At 39.8% G+C, this 26,625-nt stretch overlaps 1 protein-coding gene across 1 annotated transcript in view; it reads left to right on the top strand.

Annotated features, from left to right (window-relative positions):
- Positions 1–3,032: 3,032 nt before the first annotated feature.
- NLK (nemo like kinase) overlaps positions 3,033–26,625 on the top strand; it is a 151,436-nt gene continuing 127,843 nt past the window's right edge. Inside the window, exon 1 of the mRNA XM_024565222.4 lies at positions 3,033–4,707. Coding sequence (XP_024420990.1) covers positions 4,250–4,707 — 458 coding nt within the window. The 5' untranslated portion in view covers positions 3,033–4,249. The remainder of the gene's footprint in view (positions 4,708–26,625) is intronic.

The following is a 26,625-nucleotide window of genomic DNA, read 5'->3' as shown; positions in this document are numbered from 1 at the left end:
TCACTTCCGACTTCTTGTTCATCGTGCTCAGCTCCTGAAAATGGAACAGAATGGAAAGGGCCGGATATTATGCTGTCTGGCAATGTCTTTAAGAGGAATTGAGTGACTGTCAGGCCAGCCCCATGTGGATGGAATGTTGGGGACATGAACCGAACAATGCCCCAAGTGTTTTTCTCATCTGACATGTAGGACACTCTGCCTGGACTGTAATACTAATAATAACCACCCCACTTAATGCCACTGATGAGGAGCCAGGGAGGCCCTGGGCTATGTGCTTTCCATGACTGTCTATTTGAATTGTCACAAAAACTGGAAAAGTCAGGGATCCTCTTTATTTTATGGACAAGGAAATTCAGACTAAGACAGGCTAAGGAACTTACCCCAAATCACAGAGCTAGAAAGGAGTAGAGCAGGGGTTCAAACCCATGATTTAGATTTATACTGTCTAATAGGGTGGCCACTAGCCACATGAGGCTAATGAGCACTTGAATATAACTAGTGTGGCTGAGGAAATTGAATTATTATTATTTTTTTAATCCTTACCCAAGGATATGTTTTTATTGATTTTAGAGAGAGAGGAAGGGGGGAAGAAAGAGAGAGAGAGAGAGAGATCAATGTATGAGAGAAACATTGATTGGATTCCTCCTGTACATGCCCCAACCAAGGCTCAAAACTGCAACCTAGATATGTGCCCTGACTGGGAATCAAACCCACAAACGTTTGGTGCACAGGACAATGCTCCAACCATCTGAGCCACTGGGCCTGGGCAGAGACTTTAACTCATATATCCCCTCCCCCATTACTGAAACTAGTACCATACCTACATACAGTTTGTGCTCAACAAATATTTGTATCAGGAGTAAATGACTCTTAATATGCAATCATTTTCTGGTGAACCGGGTTACTTCTTTATTTCATACGTATTGAGCACTTTCTAGGTGAAAGGTTTGACCAACCTTGACTCCAGACTATACTAGGTGCTGAGAAGTAAAAGTTTAAGATTCATCCCCTTTCCTCTAGGCCAGTGCTTCTCAAACTTTAGCATGTGTAAGAATCACCTGGAGGGCTTGTTAAACAGTCCTGCCCTACCCTCCCAGAAGATTCTGATTCAGTAGGTCTGGGATAGACCCTGAGACTTTCCATTTCTAAGAAGCTTCTAGGAAACCACACTTTGGAGGCAACTGATATGCATTGTGAAATTGGAAAGGCATTTCAAATATTACGTGAGGATTGGGCTAGGGCAAGAGAATGAACGTATATTAAACTATTACTGTTTGCCAAGAACTTTTAAATATATCACCTCATTTAATTCTCATCTTAACTTGACGAGGCATATATTATTATCTTCCTTTTCCGATGAGGCAGCTGAAACTCAGGTTAGTGGATTTACCTAAGTCATAGAGCTAGTAAACAGCAGAGCTTAGATCGGTACCCACTTCTCCTGCAAATGTTTACTGTGTCTTCATCTTTTAGACACTGCCCTAGGAACCAGGCATACAACATTGAGAGGGACAGACAAGCTTTCTGTCCTGGTGAAACTCAGTAAATGATTAAAATATAGAATTTTCAGTGCCATAAGGGAAGCAGTGCATGGAGTTTACAACAGGGACACAAATCTACAACAGGGCTGGGGAAAGGTTTCCAGGGGGGGAAAAAAAAGGTGAAATTTACATGAAGACCTGAAGGACAAATTAGAATAGAGGATAGGTGGAGAGTGTTTTGAACTGAAGATATGCATGAATCTTGGAGGGACTGAAAGAAGTTTATAACGTCTGAAGTAACAAAAGTAGAGGTGACAGATGAGGCACTTGCAGAAGGCAGGAACCATATAATGCTGGGCCATTTAGACTTACTGGCTTTAATCATGGATAGGAACATGGTCAGACTTGTATTTTTAAAAGATCTCTATCCTCTTAGTGGAGGATGGATTAGAGAAGAGCTATGTGGCCAGGGTGATGCATTAAAGATGCTAGTGGTGAAAATTTGGGTAATACTGTGTGACTGGGGAAGGGGAGGAAATTCGCAGTGTTTAGAAGTGTTTAAACTTGATGATTGATGGGAAGGGGAGGAGTGGGTAGGCAAAAGAGGAATCAAAGATGATCTCCAGGGTTATGGGTGAACACTTTTAGTAAAATAAGGTTCTGTAAGCTTATTATTTCTTATTTTAAGAGTTAAGTTTATTTTTGTTGTTTTAATTTGCATCAATAGCCTTACTGTCTATTGAGAGTTGAATTGTGAATGCTAGAGATAATACCTCTTTTTGCCAAGTTCAGGATTAGTCATGAAGGACCAGCCATAAGCTATGAACAGTTATCTTGGACCTTGAGTTTCTGAAGCTCCACGTCACTTTTGCTCCCCGTATTTCTTCACACCTTATGCCTTTGAAATGGATAGTAGAGAGCTCCTATCAATGGAGCAGTGAAGACTTGGACTCCGCCTTCTTTGTCTAGGTCCCGCCCCCTTTCTTTAGTTACACCCCCTTCACTGACCCCGCCCCCAAAGAGGTCGTCGCTGATATGACAGCGAATTCTCCACAATCCTGACCTATAGGAGATCTGAAGGGTGGGACTGAGATCAATCTTTTTTTCTATTTGTTAAATCAAGTGTCTATCTCGCCCCTGTCCCAGCCCCCTTCATCTTCAAGCCAAGGATTGGTTGAGCTGATCTTGGTCCCTTGCTCATGATTGGTTCTTTCATTCCACCCTCTCTTCCAGCTTTGCAGGCGGGATTAGCACGCAGCTTCCTGCTCCTGCCAAAAAAATAAAAGAAGAAAAAGAAAAGAGGAGAGCAGCGAAAGAAAATGTCACGGAGATCTATGGTTTTTAATTCGCTTTTAGCTTTGTCGGTCAGGCCAAACTCTGCCTTTTGATTGGTCTTCTTACCTGTCCATCCTGAATCGGGGGCGGGATTTCCCCAGGAGACCCACACCTTGTTGCCACTGGCCAAGGAGTGCGCCTGTCTGAAGCTCAGGTCCCAGGATTGGAGGCGGATGCGGACAGGTGGGCGTGGATTGGCTAGGGAAGCCGGTCAGTGTGAGACGGGGGCGGGGCCTCGGCGGCTGGTTGCGCGTGTCCGCTGCTGCCTCCGCTCTATCCGGCTTTGCTAGGGGAGGTGAGTCTGGCCGCGGCTGCACCGGTGGCTGAGGAGGCGGCGGCTGAGGAGAAAACGGCCTCAGCGACTGAGGAGAAAGCGGCCGCGGGGACCGAAGCCGGGTGGGGGGGTGGGGGGGAGACGGAGCAGCCTTGAGCCCTGAGGGGGCCGTCGTGCGGGGGGGACCCACCCGCTCTCCCCCCCAACCCTTCTAGCAGAAGCAGCCGGCTGCGGGGGTAGGAGTCTGCCCTCTTCTGACTGCACCCCGCCCGCCTGCCGGAGCTGCTGTGCTTTGGCCCCGGGACCCTAACCTCATCCCGGGGCGGTTCCCTCTGTCTGGGCGTCCGAGTGCTGCCCACATCTCTTTCATTCCTCCCTGCACCTCCTTACCTTCACTTTGCCCCGATTCCCTTTCTCCTCCCCGTCCTGCCCTGCCGCCTCCTCGGCTCACTCTGTCCCTCCTGCCTCCTTCCTTGGCTCTTCTCTGTTCGGGAAAGTTTAGTATCCCCCTCGCCCGCGCCCCCCCACCGACCAGGTCGACCTGCCTGGGAGTAGGGGGAGATGTAGGGAGGCCTGAGAGTTCGAGGGGGGGAAACTGGTTTCCCTGCAAATTTCCCCCCATCTTTTTATTTTGGGGTGGTTGGGTTTTTTTTTTTAATTGTATTTTTGAGAAGGTGGTAGGTGTTTAGAAAAGGATGTGGGAATGGAAGGGGTAGATGAGTCAACCCTCTTACGAGATTCCAAGGGTGGTGTGTTACCTGATCCTTTTCGTGTGTGGAGTTCAGGGGGTCGGGAGGTTTGGCCTTTATTCCCACATTCGAAGTTGGAACCGCCCCCAAATTAAGGATGGAGTTTTAGTACCCACTTGTGGCAGGAAACCTGGGGGGAAGGGGGGCCCTTTTTCCTTTTTCTTTTCTTTTTCTTTTTCCCTTTTATTTTATTTTTTGGCAACCCACACCCTTCCACACACACACACACACACACTCACCCCAAAATTAAAACACCAAGATCCTCTTAACTTGTTTGGATTGACTGATGAAGACATAAAGCCAGTTACGCTCCATGTTTTCTGAGGTGGAGTGAGTGGTTTTTCTTCATTTTTAAATGGCCAAATGACAGCTTGACCTAGTTTGCTTTCCAATCAAAGGGCATTTTTTGAATGTCTCTTTGTGGCACAAGAGCCAACGCAAAAATGATGGCGGCTTACAATGGCGGTACATCTGCAGCAGCAGCAGGTCACCACCACCACCATCACCATCACCTTCCACACCTCCCTCCTCCTCACCTTCACCACCACCACCACCCTCAACACCATCTTCACCCGGGGTCGGCTGCTGCTGTACACCCTGTACAGCAGCATACGTCTTCGGCAGCTGCGGCAGCCGCAGCAGCGGCCGCAGCGGCCGCCATGTTAAACCCTGGGCAACAACAGCCATATTTCCCATCACCGGCACCTGGTCAGGCTCCTGGACCAGCTGCAGCAGCCCCAGCTCAGGTACAGGCTGCTGCAGCTGCTACAGTTAAGGCGCACCATCATCAGCACTCGCATCATCCACAACAGCAGCTGGACATTGAGCCGGATAGACCTATTGGATATGGAGCCTTTGGTGTTGTCTGGTGAGTATCAAAAAAGAAAAACACAACTTCTCGTGGTTGCTTCTCATTGTGATTGGGCGAGTCATCTCTTACGCTTGTCTCCACGTGGACCAAAGTGGAGTGAGCTTGGTCACTCAACTGTAGGAAGACACCCTCACTCACAAGGTAAAGAGGCCTAGTGAATAGGCCATCTAGGCTTAGGCTTTTGAGTCATGGCAAGTTTTTGGTGGAGAACCCTCTGATGACTTAACACAGAAGTTTGCTGTCTGCCCAACTTTTTGCTTAGAACCTAAGCAAGCCACCGAGTGTAGGATCAATAGATGGATGTATGAAACGTTTTTCCTATGAAGATCTTGGCCATCTCTCATTTGCCCAATAGCAGCAAATGTCGCAGCTGACCGAAACTCAATTCCTTTTATTCGTCTTATTGGAATATACTTTGTGTAACTACTTCGCCGTCCCTTCCATCTTTTCAGTCCTTCATTTGTGATCTTGATCCCCAGAAAGATGATAGTGTTCATAGTTGAACCAGTTAAGTTATTTTTTGAGTGGTTTATTTTAAACCGTAAAGCTACAGTTGGGAAGTATGTAGCTTTAGCCTTTTGATAAGAATGTCTTAAATATAGCATCACACATGAGTACCACAAATGAGGTCAGTAGACTGTAGCTACGCAGTGGCCCACATTCAGTGTAATGTTTTAGTGTCATTTAGTGCCTCTTAAGTTGCTGTTATCCCTTGGTTGGTTTCTGTAGTAGAAAGTATACTTTGTAAACGTATGAAACTGCTCTATTTTAGTTAGTGCTAAGATATTTTTAAAAGTCCAAGGGCTTCTTACATGCAACATTTTGTCTGTTTGCCCTTAGGAAGATAAGTAGTTTATAGTAAAATGTATTTATCATTGTAGGATTTTGTTCCTATTAAACTAGAGTGAACTGAGTTTTGCCCCCAAAGATTCAGTATTCTGGTATGGGTAGATGAATTGATGTTTTGAGTGCATTCAAAAATATATTCTTGTTAATGTCTAGAAAAGCCCCCATCACCATAGGAAAATGAACTTTTTGGAACTAGCCTGGTAAATGTCTCCTTTTGTCATTGTTTTTCAGGCTATAACTGATGAGTATCATTTTTGCATTGTATCTGGCCATCTTTATATATATTTCAGATTTTATTTATTTTATTTATTTTTTAAAAATATCAAATACCCTATTTTTTAAAAGATTTTATTTATTTATATTTAGAGAGGGGAAGGGAGAAAGAAAGAATGGGAGAGAAACATCAATGTGTAGTTGCCTCTCACGTACCCCCTGCTGGGGACCTGGCCCTCAACCCAAGCATGTACCCTAGACTGGGAATTGAACTGGCGACCCTTTGGTTCACAGGCCAGCGGTTAATCCACTGAGCCTGGCAGGGTTTATTTCAGATTTGATAATCTAGGAGGTTGCTGCTATACTGCTCCCTTCTCCAAGGTGGTACGATTCCTGGTGGGAAAGAGTATAGCCAGTACTGAGCAGAGAGTATAGCCCTTTGGTCTCTCTGCTCAGGGACCTGCCTGTTCCTGCCTTCCTCTCTTCCTTATCCATCCTCAGTGGTTGCACTGTGAACTTCCTTCCATCCCTTGCCTGAGCATTGAGGATTTCAGAGCTTGGTGATGGTGGGGAGTGGGTGGTAAGGGTGGACAGAAAAAAGAGTGTTCCTTGTTTTAAATTTTGTTGTACTGATTTACAGAGAATTTGTGTGTATTCTCTTAGACATGGATATTCTTTCATTTTAGTGCTTTGCATACAATGCTAAGAACTAGAGATACGGAAAGGGAAATGGGTTGCATATTCTGTACTATAAAGGTGTTGCCTACATTTCTATCAAATGGTGGTGTAACTTGTAGAAGTTCTAACTTCAAGTTGGTGCTAAGGAAAAGTTTTTATTTTTAAAGGAGGAACTGAGGAACTGGAGTGCTGAATCATCTCCAATCGTGAACATTCTGATAGTGGGTATTGTGAATTACTGATACATGAAAATCCCAGATGTGTTTGATTCACATTCATTCTAGGTTCTTTCATTGATTGACCCCTTCCACCACTTACGGAGTTTGTTCAAAGTACTTGAAGTACCTCCTTCTGTGCACTGTCTTCTGTTGTAGTACACCACTTGTCTTGTGTTTGCCAGTAAACCCCTTAAAGGGCTGTGGTCTACTAGACTACTTTTTTTTTGTAAAAGATTTTATTTATTTATTTATTTATGTATGTATTTGAGGGGAAAAGAGAGGAAGAGAAACATCAACGAGTGGTTGCCTCTCGTGCACCTCGCGCGCCCCCTGCTGGGGAACCTGGCCCACAACCCAGGCTTGTGCTCTGACTGGGAATCGAACCAGCGAGTTCTTGCTTTGCAGGACAGCAGCACTCAATCCACTGAGCCACACCAGCCAGGGCTAGAATACTACTTTTTCTCCCCACCACTTAGCACAGTGCTGTTGCATCTTTGCTGCTTGGTTACTTGATCTGGTCAGGCCCCTTTGTTCTTTAGCCAAGTTTTTCTAGTTAGTTGCATTGAGTGTTTTTGTCAACTATTATAGGTGAAATGCAATTTGGTATGAAAAAAAGGAAGAGTTCCAGGTGTGTGTTTTAGTATGCAAATTCATTTCTATTTTTATATTTCCATACTGTTGACTCGCTGTTTGAATTGCTTATTGTATTTGGAATTTAACCGCTATGTGACCTGAGTAAGATTGTTAAAACTAGAGATTTGAACACCAAACCATAGTGAACTGTGCTCACATTCTTAAACCCAAGCTAAAGATATTACTGAAGTGTTTCACTTTTTAACTACCTGAACCAGAATTTTTCTTTTTAATTTAGAAAGCATCCAACAGAAACAACTGTTTCCTAAAATGATTACAATGTAACATAAAAATATTCTCCCTGTGATACATCATTTGATTTAAAGCACCATATACCTACTTGGGTATTATAAGATTCACTTCGATTTAATGTATTTTAATGTATTTAATGTATTTTGCAAGTATTTTGCTTCTGGTATGACACAGGAAAGTAAACTGTATCTGCTTTCATATTTTTCTTTCTGGATATGAAAAAAAATGGTACTAACTGGTGGCTAAAAACGCTGCATGTAATTTTGAGGGATATTGTTCCTGCATGTAGACAAGGAGAGGTATTTATAGAAGTGATGTAGCATTTTACCATTCAGATTTATCACTGAACAATTTAGTCTACCAGGCTTGATTTCTCTTTCTGCTGAATTTAGTGGAATAACTTATCAGTATTGGACAGTTGTATAAAAGTAGTGAATTACCTATTAGCTTGCCGGTATAGATGGTGCTTTGACAGTTCAATTAAGGTTTCATTAATAACTGTCTTCTGTGTTTTATCTCAAAGTAGGGGTAGCGTGAGATACACTCATTGCCAGTGATAGAATATTGTTCGTGGGTTAATCAAAGCATTATATATAATTTGAACTTTATCAGATGTCAGGGCTTCCATATGGTCATTTTCATAATGCAAAACCAAAATACAAAACAACACCCAAACAGAAACCTAAGTCATTTGGTGAGGATATTATAAATACCTCTTTGTCTGTAGTTCATTGTTACCAGAGGAAATGAGTATGTTGTGCTTAAAGATGTGACCTCTCTGGGACAAAGAGTATTCCGGTATAAGGCTTCAGGGTCTTATGAGGTATATACTTTCGAGAATTTGAGGAAGCTGATTATATGAGAGAGGTTTGAAGACTGCTAAACCCAGGTAGTTTTGATACTGGCAATCTGAATTCTCACAGATTGAATCAATGGCACATCTTGCCATTTTGATAAAGTAAATGTGGAGAAAGCTTCTGCTTTATAAAATTAGTGTTTTGGTTTTTTACTTACCTGATTAATTGAAAGGTAAAGGTCCTGGAATTAATTTGGTCTGGTGCCTTTGTACTCCAAGTTGGAGAACTTTGAATTTTATCCTTACACTTTCCACAGGTTACTGTTATTCGTCTTTCAAAACTTAAGCATCACTGTAGTGATACTTAGTTACCAGCTGCGTAATATTGATAAGTTGTTTAACCTTTCTATTCCTCATCTGTAAAATGAGGATAATAATAGCTATCTTATAGGATCGGTGTAAGGATTAAATGAGGTAATCCTTATAAACCCATGAATACACTGTCTAGCACACAGTAAGCACTCAATAAACGCTAGCTTCTTAAAATTGTAATTATTATTGGTAGAAAAATCAGACTGTTGTATTAGTGTGCATAGAAGTGGTTTCATATATGTTCAGATTTGCCAGGTGAAATCGACATGCAGACTGTTTTTGGAAGTGAGACTTTACCATAGAGTGTCCACTTAGTTGTGCTATATGCCAGGGAGAGTCGGGGAAATACTTGGTCCTGTTCTCTCAATTACTTAAAAAACAGAAAAATGTATGTACATGTTTGTATGGATTTGGTAGGTGTTCTAGTCAGGTCATTTCTGTTTTAGAAAGTGTTACGGATTTACATACTGGGAAGGAAATTAGGGAATTAATTTTTTTCTTCTCAGAATGTAACAAATGAAGGACATTCTTATTGTCAAAGTGCAGCTTTACCAGAAATACATTTTACTTGTGTTTGGATGAAAAAATGTGACTTGCTAAATAAAATCCCAGTGAGGTGAGGAAGTGTGTGTGATTTAATGGAAAATTATTCAGTGTAAATCCTTATGCAATGCAAAGATTGTCTAGCTTGCTCATCTTGTGAAAATTAGAGCCACTTTTTTTCCTGGTCCTCTTACTCCTCAAATAGCAAATTATAATTTGGAAGAATGGGGAATACTTTTGGGATATGTTTTGAGGAAAATCCTAGATTTAGTTGCATCAGAAATATGTATACTAAAGTACAGTAAAGTATATTTGGTTATTAACTGTGTTTTACAGGTTAAGAATCTGTAGTATTGGCCAAGATTAACAGCCACAGCTGGATTCTTTGGGGATGGGGGGGGGGCGGTCTGCTTTGTGAAAAGAGCTTTGAAGAAGCAGAGCCTGTACCATAAAAGGAGATGGTTGCTCTTCTAGACATAACAACACGTTTGTATGAAACTAGAAATGTGGATATCTATATTGTGAATTTTAACTACAAACGAACATACTTTTAGAAACTGCAGGTTCATGGTCATAAAGTAAAGGAAGCAAAGAGAGAGAATAAAAGTAACATAATCTAATGATACTGAGCTGGTTTCTTGGTGATAGGAACTCCATAGTCTATAACATTGGAAGTCATTTTGTACTTAGGATGTACTTTTAGAAACTGTAGGTTCATGCTCATAAAGTAGAGAAAGCAGAGTTAGAGAATAAAAGTAACACAATCTAATGATATTGAGCTGGTTTCTTGGTGATGGAAACTCCATAGCCTGTGACATTGGAAGTCATTTCGTACTTAGGCTCCTGACAAGATTATCCAAATTATACCCCAAAACCAAAAATAAGACAAAACCACAACACAACAAAAGAAACTTGTTTCATTCTTGGGGAGAAATTTTGCTGTACTATTAAATACCATCTTAGAAGAAAAGGGACAAATATTTTTTTTAAATAGACATTTCAGAAAGAATTGCCTTTTCAGATAAGCTAAAACAACAATGTCCCTCAAAATTACACACAACTTTTTAAGCCATCAATTAGTACCACTGGTGTGTGTCCTGAAAAAGAAATGAGGGCAGAGTTCCCTTTCATATACTATGCTAGAAGAAGAATATTTGCAAAATGCATTAACTGAATATATGTCTGAATCTAAGTTCCGGTGTTTTATCCTCAAAACACAGACAACTGTAGAAATGTTTCTTGATATAAAAGGCCATCCTCTAATGGAGTACAGAAATATTTCATTATCTTCATTACTTGGAGCTTTAGAGTTTTCACTGATTCTATATTATAGAATTGAGTGCCTGCTCTTGGTGGTTTTTATTAGATTTGTTGATGTCCTAGCAGTTCAAGAATCTACTGTTTATATACTGTATGTTTCCTTAATATGCTGATTTGATTTCTTTGATGGAAATTGTCAAGGCCAAAGAAACTTCTCCATTTGTTATCTAGCGAAACAGAAGTCATTGGGTACAAACTATTTCACTGTAAGATTATATTTGCGTTTTACTGATAATTCCCTGTGCATCCATAATACTTCAGTGAATTGTTTGTTATTGGGTCATCTAATGTAGATCAAAAATGATGTCCTAAGTAATATAGCAGGTCAGTTTGATCTTGTTGCTTGGGGGGGTAACAGTTGTAATACTGTCCATAAGCATATAGACCTAGTCTGTAGTTCAAGGTACCCTAGCCAAGAGACGTTAGAAAAAATTCTGGCACTCTGGCATTATGAAGAGATGACTTCTAAGAAACCATATTGAGTTGAACTTTAACAGTTAATTGTAATGGTGTGAATAAAGGGAGTATAGGGTTGTCTGCTATTGATCACGATTGATACTCTTTACATAAATTCAGTTTCACGTCTGTGTTCTGGATTAGTTTAGTTAATTGAATCATATTGGTTATCAGGCAGTAGAAAGTTTTGACATTGCTGGAACTCACTAGCCAATGTATTTTTATTGTCAACCTGCTACGGACCAGGACTACTGTAGGATATTTAGCTCTATAAAGAATTTTGCAAGCCTCTGTCAAGCTTCTGCTATATTATCTGTGTTGCTCTTGGTACTGTGATACAGAGATGTTTAGGCCATGATGTTGCCCTGAAGGAACAGTATGAAAAATAATACATCCTGGTTCTCAGGGTGTCTTGATGGAGAATTGAAACTAAATTTGAAACCATCAAATAAAAACTGAAAGATTCATTATTTTCACTTGTTCTTACAATACTCATTTATTATGTGTTGACTATTTCTCAGGCACTGTGCTAAGTACTATAGGGGTTTCAAGGAGATTGTGATATATTGAGGGAGAGATATATGTGAATGGATAATTATAATTCATTGCCATTATTACAGCAAGAGAGATATTCCCTGGTTATTATAGGAACATAAAGGAGGGATTTCTGTGGAAGGTTTAGATGCTTCCTAGAAGAGGTGATATCTCAAATGAGTTTTAAGAATAAGGGAGTCAACTAATAGGGAAGAGCATTTTTTGGAGTTGCTGAAATGTAGAGGGGGGGATAGGAGATAAGGTGGAGATAAGGATCAAGCTAGAGCTAGATCCTGAAAAGGTTGGAATATCCTGCTGAAGAGCTGAGACACCATTGGTTCTTGGGAGATGAGCAAAAAATAAAGTCGTGTTTTTATGAATAAAGCACATACAAGGTGGGCAAAAGTAGGTTTATAATTGTTCACATGGAAAAATACAATAATTAATAAATAATAGTACAAAAATAAACTGTGTTTCGTGCACTCACAACTGTAAACCTACTTTTGCCCACCTCTGTGTATATGTGCACTACATAAACATACACAGCATATCTGTGGTACTGAAATTTCAAGGGGGATGACTAGGAGAACAGTGTGAAAAACTGCTCCTTGGTGGGGGAGTGATCATGGAAAAATCTGAAACACTGGGAATGGCAACCCAGTGTTGAAAGTTTTTGAATAGGAGAGTGAGTGGTTTGAATAGATTTTTAAAAAAGATATGTAAATAGAATAATCGAGGGAGCTGAGGTCTGAGCCTTAGGGAACGTACTCCATTGTAAATGGAAGAAACTGTTGGAGGCGAATGTGTTCACAGCGATTAACAACCTACACATGGCAGAAGAGAAATAGTTATGAAGATGGGAGTGATCTCTGGTGCAAACAAAAAAGTCAAGGAAAATGAAGGTGGAGAAAAGGCCACCAAATTTAGCAGATAGATCATTGATAGCATTTGAGAAAATGATTGATTATATGATTCCCCCCCCTCTGGTATGTAGTATGCTTGATTCTAAAGAATGTCAAATCTTGACAGCACTTTGTTTTATTATTAAAATTCTTTCAAATCCTAAGTTTTTATTTATAGTTTAATAAACCAGATTTTTATAATGTTCAAGTTACCATTTCCTTGGGAGGAATTTTCTTTTTAATGAAGGGTAGTAGAGTACTAAACTTGTTACAAGACATGGTTATGATCCCCACCGTGCTGCTAATGACCCTATGACCTTGATAAAGTTATTTACATTTTCTGAGTCTTGGTTCCTCATGTATAAAATCCTGTATTTCCTAAATTTCTCTAATGAAATTGCATTAATATTTGTAAAGTATCATGGCATTATTGTGAGCAGATAATCTGCTAATGACCACAAGACAACTTTCTTCAGGACTACAGGTGTTGAATAGCTTCTAAAATTATTCAAAGGAAAAATGAGATAAATGTAACCCTGTCCAGTATGATGACTTTACCTAGTTGACTAGCCCAGTTCTGGAGTCTCTTTGGCCTTTGTTGAGTTGTATATTCATTCCTGAACCAATCACTGTCAGCGGAGATAAGATTACTTTTGAGCACTCAGGTCCACCCTGGACCTGGAGATGAAGTTATAAGTGGAAAGGATGAATTCAGGCAACCAATGCTGGGGAGGCAGTCATTACTGACCAAGAACACATTCATCTAACTTATGTCAGACTCAGGAGAAGTTGACCAGGTACATTTATAGAGCCAAGTAGAATTATGTTCCCTGTGGAGAATTTGTCTTGTCTGCCCTGAATTATTTGGAGGATTTTCTTTTCTAAAGCCCTGTTTGCCTAAAGTAGCAGAGGGTAAATTCGGTACCTGATCCTTGCCATGTTTGCTTTCCTTCCCAGTTAGATCAGATATACCCCCATTGATTTCTTTTCTTTCCTCTCTCGGTGTTGTGGTTTTGTTATCTAGATGAAGTTCTCAGTCTTGTTTTCAATTTAAGTAGTATAGAGCTCAGTCGTGTCAGGCAGCAAACTCCTTACAGGGGAATGGACAACACAGAAACTTTTTGTTTATCCGTTCCTTGACCTAAAATTCTTTCTCTGAACCACAGAGAAAAGGTGAAGAGAGACATTTGAACAAAAAGATAAAATTAGTCATTCGACCCAGATTGCAGCTTTTTTTTCCTGTCTGCTTGGATAAAAACCATCCTCAATTTACATAAGCAGGTGATTTTTCTTACATGCTAATTTTCTTAATGTACCATGGCAGAGAGCTGCAGATATGCCAATTGTGTAAGTGAATTGAAATAAACCAGGTGACTTTATTTCATGTTATTATCTTACCAGTACAGAAGTACCCAAAGGGTGCAATTATCAGGTGATTGTCTCATTGCACATCTAAGTTAACAGGCAGCCAGGCACAACGTTTTTCTCCCCACCTTCCTCACTTACTTAAATTTTTTAAAAAGGAAACTATTGATCTCTACACTTACTTTTGACGGGCTAGAAATGTACTAATACAGAGGTGGAGGAATTTGAGCTTTACTGAAAGTAATCCAGAAGCCATAAAAATTGGCAAAAAATGTGGGTACTGTGCAGAAAAAGGGACACATGCATACTTGATTTGAGTTTGAATTGCCTAAGAATTAGGTGGGAACCTTCAATTATGTTTAATTGGTTGGCTTCCTCTTGTGTTCCTTTTGCCAGGTTCTGTATGTTATGGTAATTGGGGTTATTGAAAGTTAACTGGGTGTATCCTAAAGCCAGTGTTCAAAATAAATATTGATGCATATTCTTTTAAAAACCATACGAATTAATTGCAACATAGTTTAAGATATCATTGCAATGTATTTTTAAAGATTTTATTTATGTATTTTTAGAGAGTTGGGAAGGGAAGGAGAAAGAGAGGGAGAGAAACATCAATGTGTGGCTACCTCTCGCACGCCCCCTATTGGGGACCTGTCCCACAACCCTGCCATTGTGCCCTGACTGAGAATCGAACCTGTGACCTTTTGGTTCAGACACGTGCTCAGTCCACTGAGCTACACCAGCCAGGGCTCATTTCAATAAAATAGAAATTTTAGAAGGGTACAACAGTTGATTTTAGGGGCTTTTTCCCAAGAACGTTCATGAGTACAAATACTGTCAATAAAGCATCTTCCTTTATTAAAACATTCTAATATTAAACTTAGTAATTAATGCTATTTAATTCCTCCAATATTATTTACCTATCAATATGTATGGGAATTTGGCCCTGGCCGGGTAGCACAGTTGGGTAAGAGTGTCGCCCCGATGTGCCAAGGTTGCAAGTTCATCCAAGAATCAGCCAGTGAATGAATATATGGAACAACAAAATCGATGTTTCTCTCTCTCCATGTCTCTCCTTCCTTCCCCATCCCTCCCCTTCCTCTTGTGCAAATAAATAAAGAAAATTATATCCCCTGTAGCTTTGAAGTAATGACTTAGAAATGAATCGTAATTTTAAGCTAGCAAGTTAAAAGTTTGGCCAGTCTTTTTATCCCAGTATTTATTTTTAGTTTCAAGAAAAGTAGTTTAGAAGAACTTCAAGGGCAAAAACAGTTCAAGAATACCTGAGGAAGACTATATTTTAAGTACAAAGAACAGTATGGTGAAGTAGTTTAGAGTCTGTACTCTGATGACAGATTGCCTGGATTTAAATCTTGACTGCCACTTATTAGCTGTTGTAGGCTAATTATTTAATCTCTGTGTCTCATGGTTATCATGTGTAAAATAGGGATAGTAATAGTATATCTGTCTCATGGGGTTGTTGTGAGGATTAAATGAATCAATATAGTATAATGTATAGTCTTAGAACTATGCCTGGAAGTATGTAAATTTTAGCTGTCATAATTATAATTACCAGTTTCAGAATGGGTAAAAAAAATAGTGCCTACTTAAAGCTTACTAATTTAGAGCAAATAACCAACAGCTTTTGTAGGCAGGTATCAGGTAGGTAACTATACCATAGATTTTTTTTTTCCTGATTAACTCGAACTGCTTTTGAAATAATCATTCAAATTCTGGATGCTTTCCAAATGTAAAATTTTTATTTTACACGTAAAAGGAGGGATTTTTCTTTGTCTTTAACTTCCTCCTCCCACCCCATTATCAAAGTAATAATATACTTATTGTAGGAAATTTGAAAATTACAGAAAAACTGCATGTAATCTATAACTCAGTGATAGCCACTGATATCATTTGCTGTATTTTTTCCCAATTTTTTATCTGATATGTGTGTTTGTGATATTATTAGAGTTGTGATCATGATTACATTGTGTATAGTTTAGTATTCTGTTTGTTTCACTAACATTACAAAGATAGATTTTTGGCTTTTTTTTTTTTTTTTGGAAGGCTATTTTTTCATTCTCACAAGCCAAGGACTGTGTCAGAAAGGAATTATAGAGTTGGAAGATACTTTAGAATACATGTACTGTAACTGATTCCTTTCATAAATGGGAAAATTGAGACCCAGAGAAGCTAAGAGATTTGTTCAAGGTCACACAGCTGGTTGGAGGCTGAGCCAGAACCTTTGCTCTTTTGCTGTTTTACCAGTAATACCTGCCCAACCTAATACCCATTGGAAATGGAGGAAGTGTTCTTATAAAAGCAAAACAAAACAAAAAAACAAAAACTGTGCAGCTGAGAAAAATTGAATATTTAGAATACTCTGCTCATTGCTTTTTGTGTGACAGTGTCTAAGGTTTCTGGTAAAAGTTTAAGGCTTTCCTGGTGGAAAACAACTCAGTCTTTTCACATTACATATAATTGTGTTGTGAATCTTTGAGGATATTGTGCCCCTCCCCCTTTTATGTTTTGAAAAATGTTAAACCTCAGAAAATTTGAAAGAAACAATGATATACCCATAAACCAGTCTTCTAGATTAATATTTTGTGACTTTTGCTTATCAACTTTGAGGCTATTTCTACAGAAGTTGCTGACATTGCATTTCAATTAAATTTAGATTTAATGTTAAGAAATTTATGGTCACTGCATCAACTCACTGTTCTGTGCAGTAGGTTTTGTAAGTTCTCCAACTAGAGAAGGAACTGGAAGTTTTAAATCTTGTGACTTTGGGGATGTTATTTATTCTCTTAATACTTAAAACAAAATTCAGTGTGAATCATATGTGTAAATGAAACATACACCAGTCAAAACTATGTTACAAAGCAAAACAGGAATATTTCATTCTGCCATGTTTTTCTTATTTGTGATATTTATTTCAGGTTGGGAGTTATTTTCAAAATGAGAACCCAAGATCTGGTTTATAATTTTGTTCATTGTTTAAGCTGAATTTTAAGTTACTGTAGTTTTCTTTTTTCAGTAAATTACCCTAATACAGTCACATGAGTGATGATGCTGTATTTGTGTCACCCAATTCTCTGCTCTGTATTTTCCCGGTACCAAATAATTCCTTTGTTAAACTCATTTTCAGTAAATGAGCCATTGTTTCCCAAAGGGTAATGATTATTTCTATATATAGCACAAATCCCTAAGAAATAGATTTTTAAGTCTAAAATATCAGTGTTTGGAAGTGGTTGAAATTGTCGCTCTGTATATCAAGCCACAACTGTGTGTATGAAAAGGGCAGCTGCTGTGTTTGCTCTCTAGGGTACAATATGAGATATTATGTGTACTACAGGTCAACTAAAATCAGTTCTTGAAAAGTGAAGTCTTTTGGTTTACTTGGAAAAAGAGGTTGTTTAATTAAGTCCACCCAGTTATTACATTACATAGTTTAATGACATAAGCACCTAGAATAAGGTATCCGGAGTTCAAATTTAAATGTAACAGGTAAGGAAATATATAGGCAGCATTGTTTACTTTATTCTGTTGGTAATCAGTATCTGCAAAAAATTACTGACTTCTTAAAGTACCTCAGCAGGAAAGACATTAAAATAGGGACACTGTGGTGTTTAACTGATACAGATTTTGAAGATCTAGTTACCAACACATATCAGTTTATCTCTATAGGTAGGCAAACTTTAACTAGTTTTTTATACTTTGATTTTTTTCCTCTTAAAGTAGATGTTTGTTCTCAGAAGACACATCAAAATCAGTCCCCCTGTTTCTCTTCCTCTCAATGCTGGTAAAAGCAACTATTTATGACCACTTATGACATTCTCTGTGCACTGATCCACTGAAAATGACGAGAGCTTCAAAGGCTGGGACCACATGTCTCATTTGTGTCTCCAGAACCTAATGTGGTCCTGAGTAAGAACTTCTTATGTGTTTGTTGTTGAATTGAAGGTTGCTCGTGCTAACTTTGTGCGTGAGAGTGATCATCAAAGAAGAGTACTGTTACTGGGCCTTTCTTTTATGTAGATCCCTATTTCTTCACACAATGGAGTAATTTTTATCAGGGAACATTTTGGAGTGATATTTACACAACTCCATAGTAGTGTTTTGTTTTCTTGTGTTTGGATTTCTTTCTTTTTTTTTTTTTTTTTTTAAGAGTAAAGAGCCCTAATCCAAAAACAGTGTATAGTAACCAACTGTTACTAAAAATAGTCCTTTATTTTGTTATTCTTTTCTATCTTATACATTAAAAATGCTGTTGAATTGTTTAGGAAAAATATATTCTCAATGCAGTACTGTGATCTCATGGTAGAAAAACAGAAACCCTGTCTACTAAAGTCTCATCAATACATCAGAGTATACCGAAGCATACCAAACCTGCCAAAGCAGTGTGCGAGACTAGCACAAAACAATCACAAACAATTCTAAGCTCCTTATTCTGTTCTATAAACTTAATGAACAAATGGCAGGCTAGCATGTGCTACAGATCCCTTTTAATATTAATGAGGAAAGAATGGCTTACTTCAGTGGTTTGCTGGTATATGTTTAACAACAGGATCTCTGAAAAATAAAAAGCCCCAGTTTGTAGGGCCTGCCAATTTCTGTGGTGTAAAAACTCTTGTAATGGCCAATTTTACACCACCAACATCAAGTCTCACTAGATGCTGAATTGGAAAAAAAAGACAAAGCACAGTGGCACACCATTATAAAGTATTTTCACCATACAGCTTAAGTAGGTGTTAAATAGCCCTAAGAGCATAAATCATAAGGATGTTTATTCACTGTTAATTATAGTCCTCCAGATTGAAAGCAGCCTAAATATCTGAATAGTAGAGTGGTTAGGTTTGAAACATGCTTACAATTTGTCAAATGAAAATAGTGTCAAAGATTGCCCTCTTAAAGTATTTTAAAAATCACTCTCATATGTTCTAAAAAAGTCTGGAAGGGTATCTAATAGCAATCATTATTTTAGTGAAGTGAGAGTCTAGCAGACTTTTACTATTGATTTTATAATAATATCTTCTACTTTAAAGAAACACTAAGAGTTTCTTTATTATAAAGAATAACTCTAAGGAGGTACATGATAGTGTCCCTATTTTTAGAGGGGGAAACTACAGGCCAGAGAGGTAAGTAACTTGCCTGAGGCTTCATCGCTAACAATTGGCAGAATAGGGCTTTTTACCCAAGCCTGTGCTCTTTTTTTTTTTAAATATATTTATTGATTATGAGATTACAGTTGTCCCATTCCCCCCCCCACTCCACTCCATCCTGCCCACTCCCTCCCTCCCACATTCCCCCCCTATAGTTCATGTCCATGGGTCATACTTATAAGTTCTTTGGCTTCTACATTTCCTACACTATTCTTACCCTCCCCCTGTCTATTTTCCACCTATCCTCTATGCTACTTATTCTCTGTACCTTTCCCCCCCTCTCCCCCTCCCACTCCCCTATTGACACCCCTCCATGTGATCTCCATCTCTATGGTTCTGTTCCTGTTCTAGTTGTTTGCCTAGTTTGCTCTTGTTTTTGTTCTAGGTGTGGTCGTTAATAACTGTGAGTTTGCTGTCATTTTTACTGTTCCTATTTTTGATCTTCTTTTTCTTAGGTAACTCCCTTTAACATTTCATATAATAAGGGCTTGGTGATGATGAACTTCTTTAACTTGACCTTATCTGAGAAGCACTTTATCTTCCCTTCCATTCTAAATGATAGCTTTGCTGGATACAGTAATCTTGGATGTAGGCCCTTGCCTTTCATGACTTGGAATACTTCTTGCCAGCCCCTTCTTGCCTATAAGGTCTCTTTGGAGAAATCAGCTGACAGTTTATAGGAAGTCCTTTGTAGGTAACTGTGTCCTTTTCTCTTGCTGCTTCTAAGATTCCCTCCTCTTTAATCTTAGGTAATGTAATTATGATGTGCCTTGGTGTGTTCCTCCTTGGGTCCAGCTTCTTTGGGACTCTCTGAGCTTCCTGGACTTCCTGGAAGTCTATTTCCTTTGCCAGGGTAGGGAAGTTCTCCTTCATTATTTGTTCAAATAAGTTTTCAATTTTTTGTTCTTCCTCTTCTCCTTCTGGCACCCCTATAATTCGGATGTTGGAACATTTGAAGATGTCCTGGAGGTTCCTAAGCCTCTCCTCATTTTTTTGAATTCTTGTTTCTTCATTCTTTTCTGGTTGGATGTTTCTTTCTTCCTTCTGGTCCACACCATTGATTTGAGTCCCAGTTTCCTTCGCATCAATATTGGTTCCCTATACATTTTCCTTTGTTTCTCTTAGCATAGGCTTCATTTTTTCATATAGTTTTTGAACAAATTCAACCAATTCTGTGAGCGTCTTGATAACCAGTGTTTTGAACTGTGCACCCGATAGGTTGGCTATCTCTTCCTCGCTTAGTTGTATTTTTTCTGGAGCTTTGAAGTGTTCCGTCATTTGGGCCTTTTTTTTTTTTTTTTTGGTCTTGGTGCGCCTGTTACTTAAAGGGGCGGAGCTTTAGGTGTTCCCCAGGGTGGGGTAACACTGGTCGCTGTGCTATGATGCTGTACGTGGGGGAGGGGCAAAGAGGGAGCAATGGCACCCGCTCCCCTCTCCACCAGATTTCAGTCTTTCACTCTGCTACCCACAATCAAACTGGGCCCCTCTGGTGCTGGTTCCCGAGTGGGTGGGCTTGTGCACGCCCTAGGCCCCTGTGGGTCTCTCCAACGACCTCTCCCGTGAGGCTGGGAGTCTCTCCTGCTGCCGCCCCAACCCCAACAGGCTCTTTCAGTCATAGGTTTGAGGCTTTATTTCCCGGAGCTGGAGCCCTTGGTTGCGTGGTCTGCTTTGCTCCCCACCATTTGTCCGGTTTATCTGTGCGTGAATGTGGGGCCGCAGGGTGCTACCTACCGCTCTGCCTGCCCTGTTCTCCGCCACTCTGAGTCCGGCCCTCTCGGTTTATCTGTGCGTGAATGTGGGGTCGCAGGGTCTGCTAGTGGTCAGACTGCCTGCCCTGTTGGTCCCACACTCCACCAGTCTTGGTCCCGCCACGGCCACGCGAGTCCTCTCTGCCCTGGCTGCCTGTCTCCGCCCCTCCTACCGGTCTGGATGAATGTTTTTTATTTCCTAGGTGTTGGACTTCCTTGCCGTTCAATTTTCTGTCAGTTCTGGTTGTGCGAGGAGGCGCAGTGTGTCTACCTACACCGCCATCTTGGTTCTCCCCAAGCCTGTGCTCTTCTGTTTTTTTTTTAGGTATATTTATTGATTGTGTTAGTACAGTAGTCCCGTTTTTTTTTCCTCCCCTTTATTCCCCTCTGCTCTACAATGGCCGTCCAGCATTCCCCTCTTTAGTTCATGTCCATGGATTGCACATACAAGTTCTTCAGCTTATCCATTTCCTATACTATTCTTAACCTCTCCCTGTCTATTTTGTATCTACCATTTATGCTTCTTATTCCCTGTACTTTTTCTCCCCCATTATCCTCCTACCCACTCCCTGCTGATAACCCTCCATGTGATCTCCATTTCTGTGATTCTGTTCCTGTTCTAGTTGTTTTGCTTAGTTTGTTTTTGGTTTTGTTTTTAGATTCAGTTGTTGATAGTTGTGAGTTTGTTGTCATTTTACTGTTCATAGTTTGGATCTTCTTTTTCTTAGATCAAGTCCCTTTAACATTTCATATAATAAGGGCATGGTGATGATGAATTCCTTTAACTTGACCTTATCTGGGAAGCACTTTATCTGCCCTTCCATTCTGAATGATAGCTTTGCTGGATAGAGTAATCTTGGATGTAGGTCCTTGCCTTTCTTTTCATCATTTTGAATACTTTGTTCCAACCTCTTCTTGCCTGTAAGGTTTCTTTTGAGAAATCAGCTCTATGATAGTCTTATGGGCACTCCTTTGTAGGTAACTGTCTCCTTTTCTCTTGCTGCTTTTAAGATTCTCTCTTTATCTTTAACCTTTGGCATTTTAATTATGATGTGTCTTGGTATGGTCTTCTTTGGGTCCAACTACTTTGGGACTGTCTGACCTTCCTGGACATGGATGTCTATTTCCTTTGACAGATTGGGGGAGTTTTCCTTCATTATTTTTTCAAATAAGTTTTCAATTTCTTGCTTCTCCTCTTCTTCCGGCACTCCTATGATTGGATGTTGGAACTTTTAAAGTTGTCCCAGAAGTTCCTAAGCCTCTTCTCTCTCTCTCTCTTTTTTTTTTTTTTTTTTTTTTGGGGGGATGCTTGTTTCTTCATTCTGTTCTGGTTAAATGTTTATTTCTTCCTTCTGTTCCAAATCATTGATTTGAGTCCTGGTTTCCTTCCTTTCATTGTTGGTTCCCTGTGTGTTTTTCTTTATTTCCCTTTGCATAGCCTTCACTTCTTCCTTTATTTTGTGGCTGTACTCAGTCATTTCTGTGAGCATCCTGATTACCAGTGTTTTGAATTCTGCATCTGATAGATTGGCTATTTCTTCATCACTTAGTTCTTTTTCTGGAGTTTTGATCTGTTCTTTCATTTGAGCCATATTTTTTTTGTCTGTTACATTGTAAGGAGCAGAGCCTTAGGTATTTGCCCAGGTGGGGCAACCCACTTCACCATGTTGTGGCTCTGTGTTTGGGGGAGGGGTCAGAGAGAGAACCATTCTACTTGCTCGGCTCTCAGCCAGCCTTCAGTCACTTTCCCCACTAACCACAAGCAAACCGGGCTTTTCTGGTGCTGATTCCCGTTTGGGTGAGTTTGTGTACATTCCAGGTCCTCGTGGGTTTCTTTAGCGAACTCTCCTATGAGACTGGCAGTTTCTTCTGCCACCAGAACCCCACAGATTTTTACAGCCAGAGGTTTTGAGGCTTTCTTTTCCCATGCTGGAACCCTGGGTTGCACAGTCTGTCTCACTCCCCAGCTGGTCTTCCTGGCTCATTCGCCTGCGAGTGTGGGCTATCCCAGTCCTCCAGCCACTGCCTTGTCTTATGTCCTTGCTGCCCTAGCTTCGCATTTCCACCCCTCCTACCACTCTGGATTAATGTTTCTTTAACTCCTTGGTTGTTGGACTTCCATACAGTTCGATTTTCTGGCTGTTCTAGTTGTTTTTTCTTTTTAAATTGATTATTATCCTTCTTTTGGTTGTGTGAAGAAGCAAAGCATATCTACCTATGCTTCCATCTTGGCCAGAAGCCCAGTTGGAAGCCTGTGCTCTAAGCAATTGAACAAACATATGTACAAGGTGAGGCAAAAGTAGGTTTACAGTTGTTTGTATAGAAAGTAATACAACAATTAATAAATAATACAAGAATAAACTCACTTGAAACTGTAAACCTACTTTTGTCCCACCCTGTATATACAAACATACATGAATTTTTTTTAAATATGGAGGTTACAAAGAATAATGGAGAGTAGTATCTATGAGCCAACAATCCAGCCTAAGAAATAGAACATAAAACCAACATTGTTGAAGCTGCTTTTAAGCATCATTATTCCATCTCTCTGCCTTAGCTGCCCCACCAAGAGAAAACCACTTTACTGAATTTTCTTTATTATTACTTGCTTTAAAAAAAATAGCTCTCTTGAGATGTAATTCACATATCATACAATTTGCCCATTTAAAATGTACAATTTAGAGGGGAGAACCAAGATGGCGGCGTAGGTAGACACACTGCGCCTCCTCACACAACCAGAACTGACAGAAAATCGAACAGCAAGGGGGTCCAACACCAAGGAAATACAAAATAAACATTCATCCAGACTGGTAGGAGGGGCGGAGACGGGCACCGGGGTGGAGAGGACTCACTGGCCGTGGCGGGACTGAGACTGGCGGAGTGTGAGACGAATGGGGCAGGCAGTCCGAGCACTAGCAGACCCTGAAACCCTACATTTGTGCAGATAAACCGAGAGGGCCGGACTCAGAGTGGTGGAGAACAGGGCAGGCAGAGCAGTGGGTAGCACCCCGGGGCCCCTCATTCGCACACAGATAAACCGGGCGAACGGCGGGGAGCGAAGCAGACTGCGCAACCCAGGGCTCCAGCTCCGGGAAATAAAGCCTCAAACCTCTCATTGAAAGCGCCTGTGGGGGTTGGGACAGCAGCAGGAGAGACTCCCAGCCTCACGGGAGAGGTCGTTGGAGAGACCCACAGGGGCCTAGAGTGTGCACAAGCCCACCCACTCGGGAACCAGCACCAGAGGGGCCCAGTTTGATTGTGGGTATCGGAGTGAAAGACTGAAATCCGGAGGAGAGTGAGGCGGGCGCCATTGCTTCCACTCGGCCCCTCCCCCACGTACAGCATCACAGCACAGTGACCAGACCAGCGTTACCCTGCCCTGGTGAACACCTAAGGCTCCGCCCCCTAAAGTAACAGAAGCGCCAAGACCAAAAAAAAAAAAAGAAAAAAAATGGCCCAAATGACAGAACACTTCAAAACTCCAGAAAAAATACAACTAAGCGATGAAGAGATAGCCAACCTATCGGATGCACAGTTCAAAGCACTGGTTATCAGTATGCTCACAGAATTGGTTGAATCTGTTCGAAAAGTAGATGAAAAAATGAAGCCTATGCAAATAGAAACAAGGAAAATGTACAGGGAACCAATAGTGATGCGAAGGAAACTGGGACTCAAATCAACGGTGTGGACCAGAAGGAAGAAACAAACATCCAACCAGAAAAGAATGAAGAAACAAGAACTTGGAAAAATGAGAAGAGGCATAGGAACCTCCAGGACATCTTCAAATGTTCCAACATCCGAATTATAGGGGTGCCAGAAGGAGAAGAGAAAGAACAAAAAATTGAAAACTTATTTGAACAAATAATGAAGGAGAACTTCCCTACCCTGGCAAAGGAAATAGACTTCCAGGAAGTCCAGGAAGCTCAGAGAGTCCCAAAGAAGCTGGACCCAAGGAGGAACACACCAAGGCACATCATAATTACATTACCCAAGATTAAACGCAAGGACCTACATCCAAGATTACTGTATCCAGCAAAGCTATCATTTAGAATGGAAGGGAAGATAAAGTGCTTCTCAGATAAGGTCAAGTTGAAGAAGTTCATCATCACCAAGCCCTTATTATATGAAATGTTAAAGGGAGTTACCTAAGAAAAAGAAGATCAAAAATAGGAACAGTAAAAATGACAGCAAACTCACAGTTATTAACGACCACACCTAGAACAAAAACAAGAGCAAACTAGGCAAACAACTAGAACAGGAACAGAGCCATAGAGATGGAGATCACATGGAGGGGTGTCAATAGGGGAGTGGGAGGGGGAGAGGGGGGGAAAGGTACAGAGAATAAGTAGCATAGAGGATAGGTGGAAAATAGACAGGGGGAGGGTAAGAATAGTGTAGGAAATGTAGAAGCCAAAGAACTTATAAGTATGACCCATGGACATGAACTATAGGGGGGAATGTGGGAGGGAGGGAGTGGGCAGGATGGAGTGGAGTGGGGGGGGAAATGGGACAACTGTAATAGCATAATCAATAAATATATTTTTTAAAAAATGAAAAAAAGAAAAAGAAAAAGAAATACAAACCCAAGGAAAACATGGTAAAACAATTTCATAAACATTTAAAGTTACTTTATATACGAGTATATAAATACTTTAGATACTCGTATATATATATATACGAGTATCAATATATTAATATCTAAGTTTATTGATTGTTAATTATAAAGTTATATGTAGATTTATTAGTATATTGATTTATATCATATAAGTCATGTATATATTTAACATAATTAAAATTAAAATAATATTTTCTGTTAAAAAATGTACAATTTAATGGATATAGTAAATTTTCATTTTAACTTTAGAACATTTTCATTACTACTGAAAGAAACCTCATACTCATTAGCAAATCACTCCCCCCATTCCCTCATCACTGGCAACCATTAATCTTTCTGTCTCTATAAATTTGCCTATATTGTATATTTATGTGAATAGAATCATAAAATATGTGGTCTTTTTGACTGACTTCTTTAACTCAGCATGTTTTCAGGGGTTATCCCTGTTGTAGTGTATATCATTACTTCATCTCTCTTTATTACCTGAATAATGTTCCAATGTATGGATATACCACATTATGTTTATCCATTCATCAATTGGTGAATATTAGGGTTACTTGCACTTTTTGGCTATTTTGAATAATAATGAATACTCATGTATAAGTTTTATATGAAGTTATATTTTCATTTCTCAGGTATATAACTTGGAGTGGAATTGCTGAGTCATCTAAAATCTGGTAACTTTATGTTTCACTTTTTAAGGAACTATCAAACTGATTTCCTCAGTGGCTGAACCCATTTTACATTTCTACCAGCAGTGTAAGCGGGTTCTCATTTCTCCATACCCTTATCAACACTTACTTACCTGTCTTCTTGATTATAGACATCTTAGTGGGTGTAAAATAGTACCTCATTGGGGGTTCAATTTGTATTTCTCCAATGACTAATGTGGTTGAGCATCTTTTTATGTGCTTGTTGGCTATTTGCATATCTTTGGAGAAATGTCTGTTCAAGTCTTTTGCCCATTTTAGGGTTGTCTTTTTGTTAAGTCCTTTATATACGAGTATTCTAGATACCAGTCCCTTATCAGGTATATGATATGCAGTATATGATTTACAAATATATTCTCCCATTCTCTGGTTTGTTTTCCCCTGTCTTGATGGTGTCCTTTGAAGCATAAATGTTTTTTTAATTTTGATGAAGTTCAGTTTATCTATTTGTTTTTTGTTGCTTGTGCTTTCAGTATCATATCTGAAAAGGTTTTGCCTGACCCAGGATCATGAAGATTAACACTGATATTTTTTCCAAGAGTTTTATAGCTCCTA

Source organism: Desmodus rotundus, chromosome 9 (assembly GCF_022682495.2).
Source record: "Desmodus rotundus isolate HL8 chromosome 9, HLdesRot8A.1, whole genome shotgun sequence".
NCBI lineage: Eukaryota > Metazoa > Chordata > Mammalia > Chiroptera > Phyllostomidae > Desmodus > Desmodus rotundus.
Note: the sequence above shows the minus strand (reverse complement) of the source record. Positions and strands in the feature narration are given on the sequence as shown.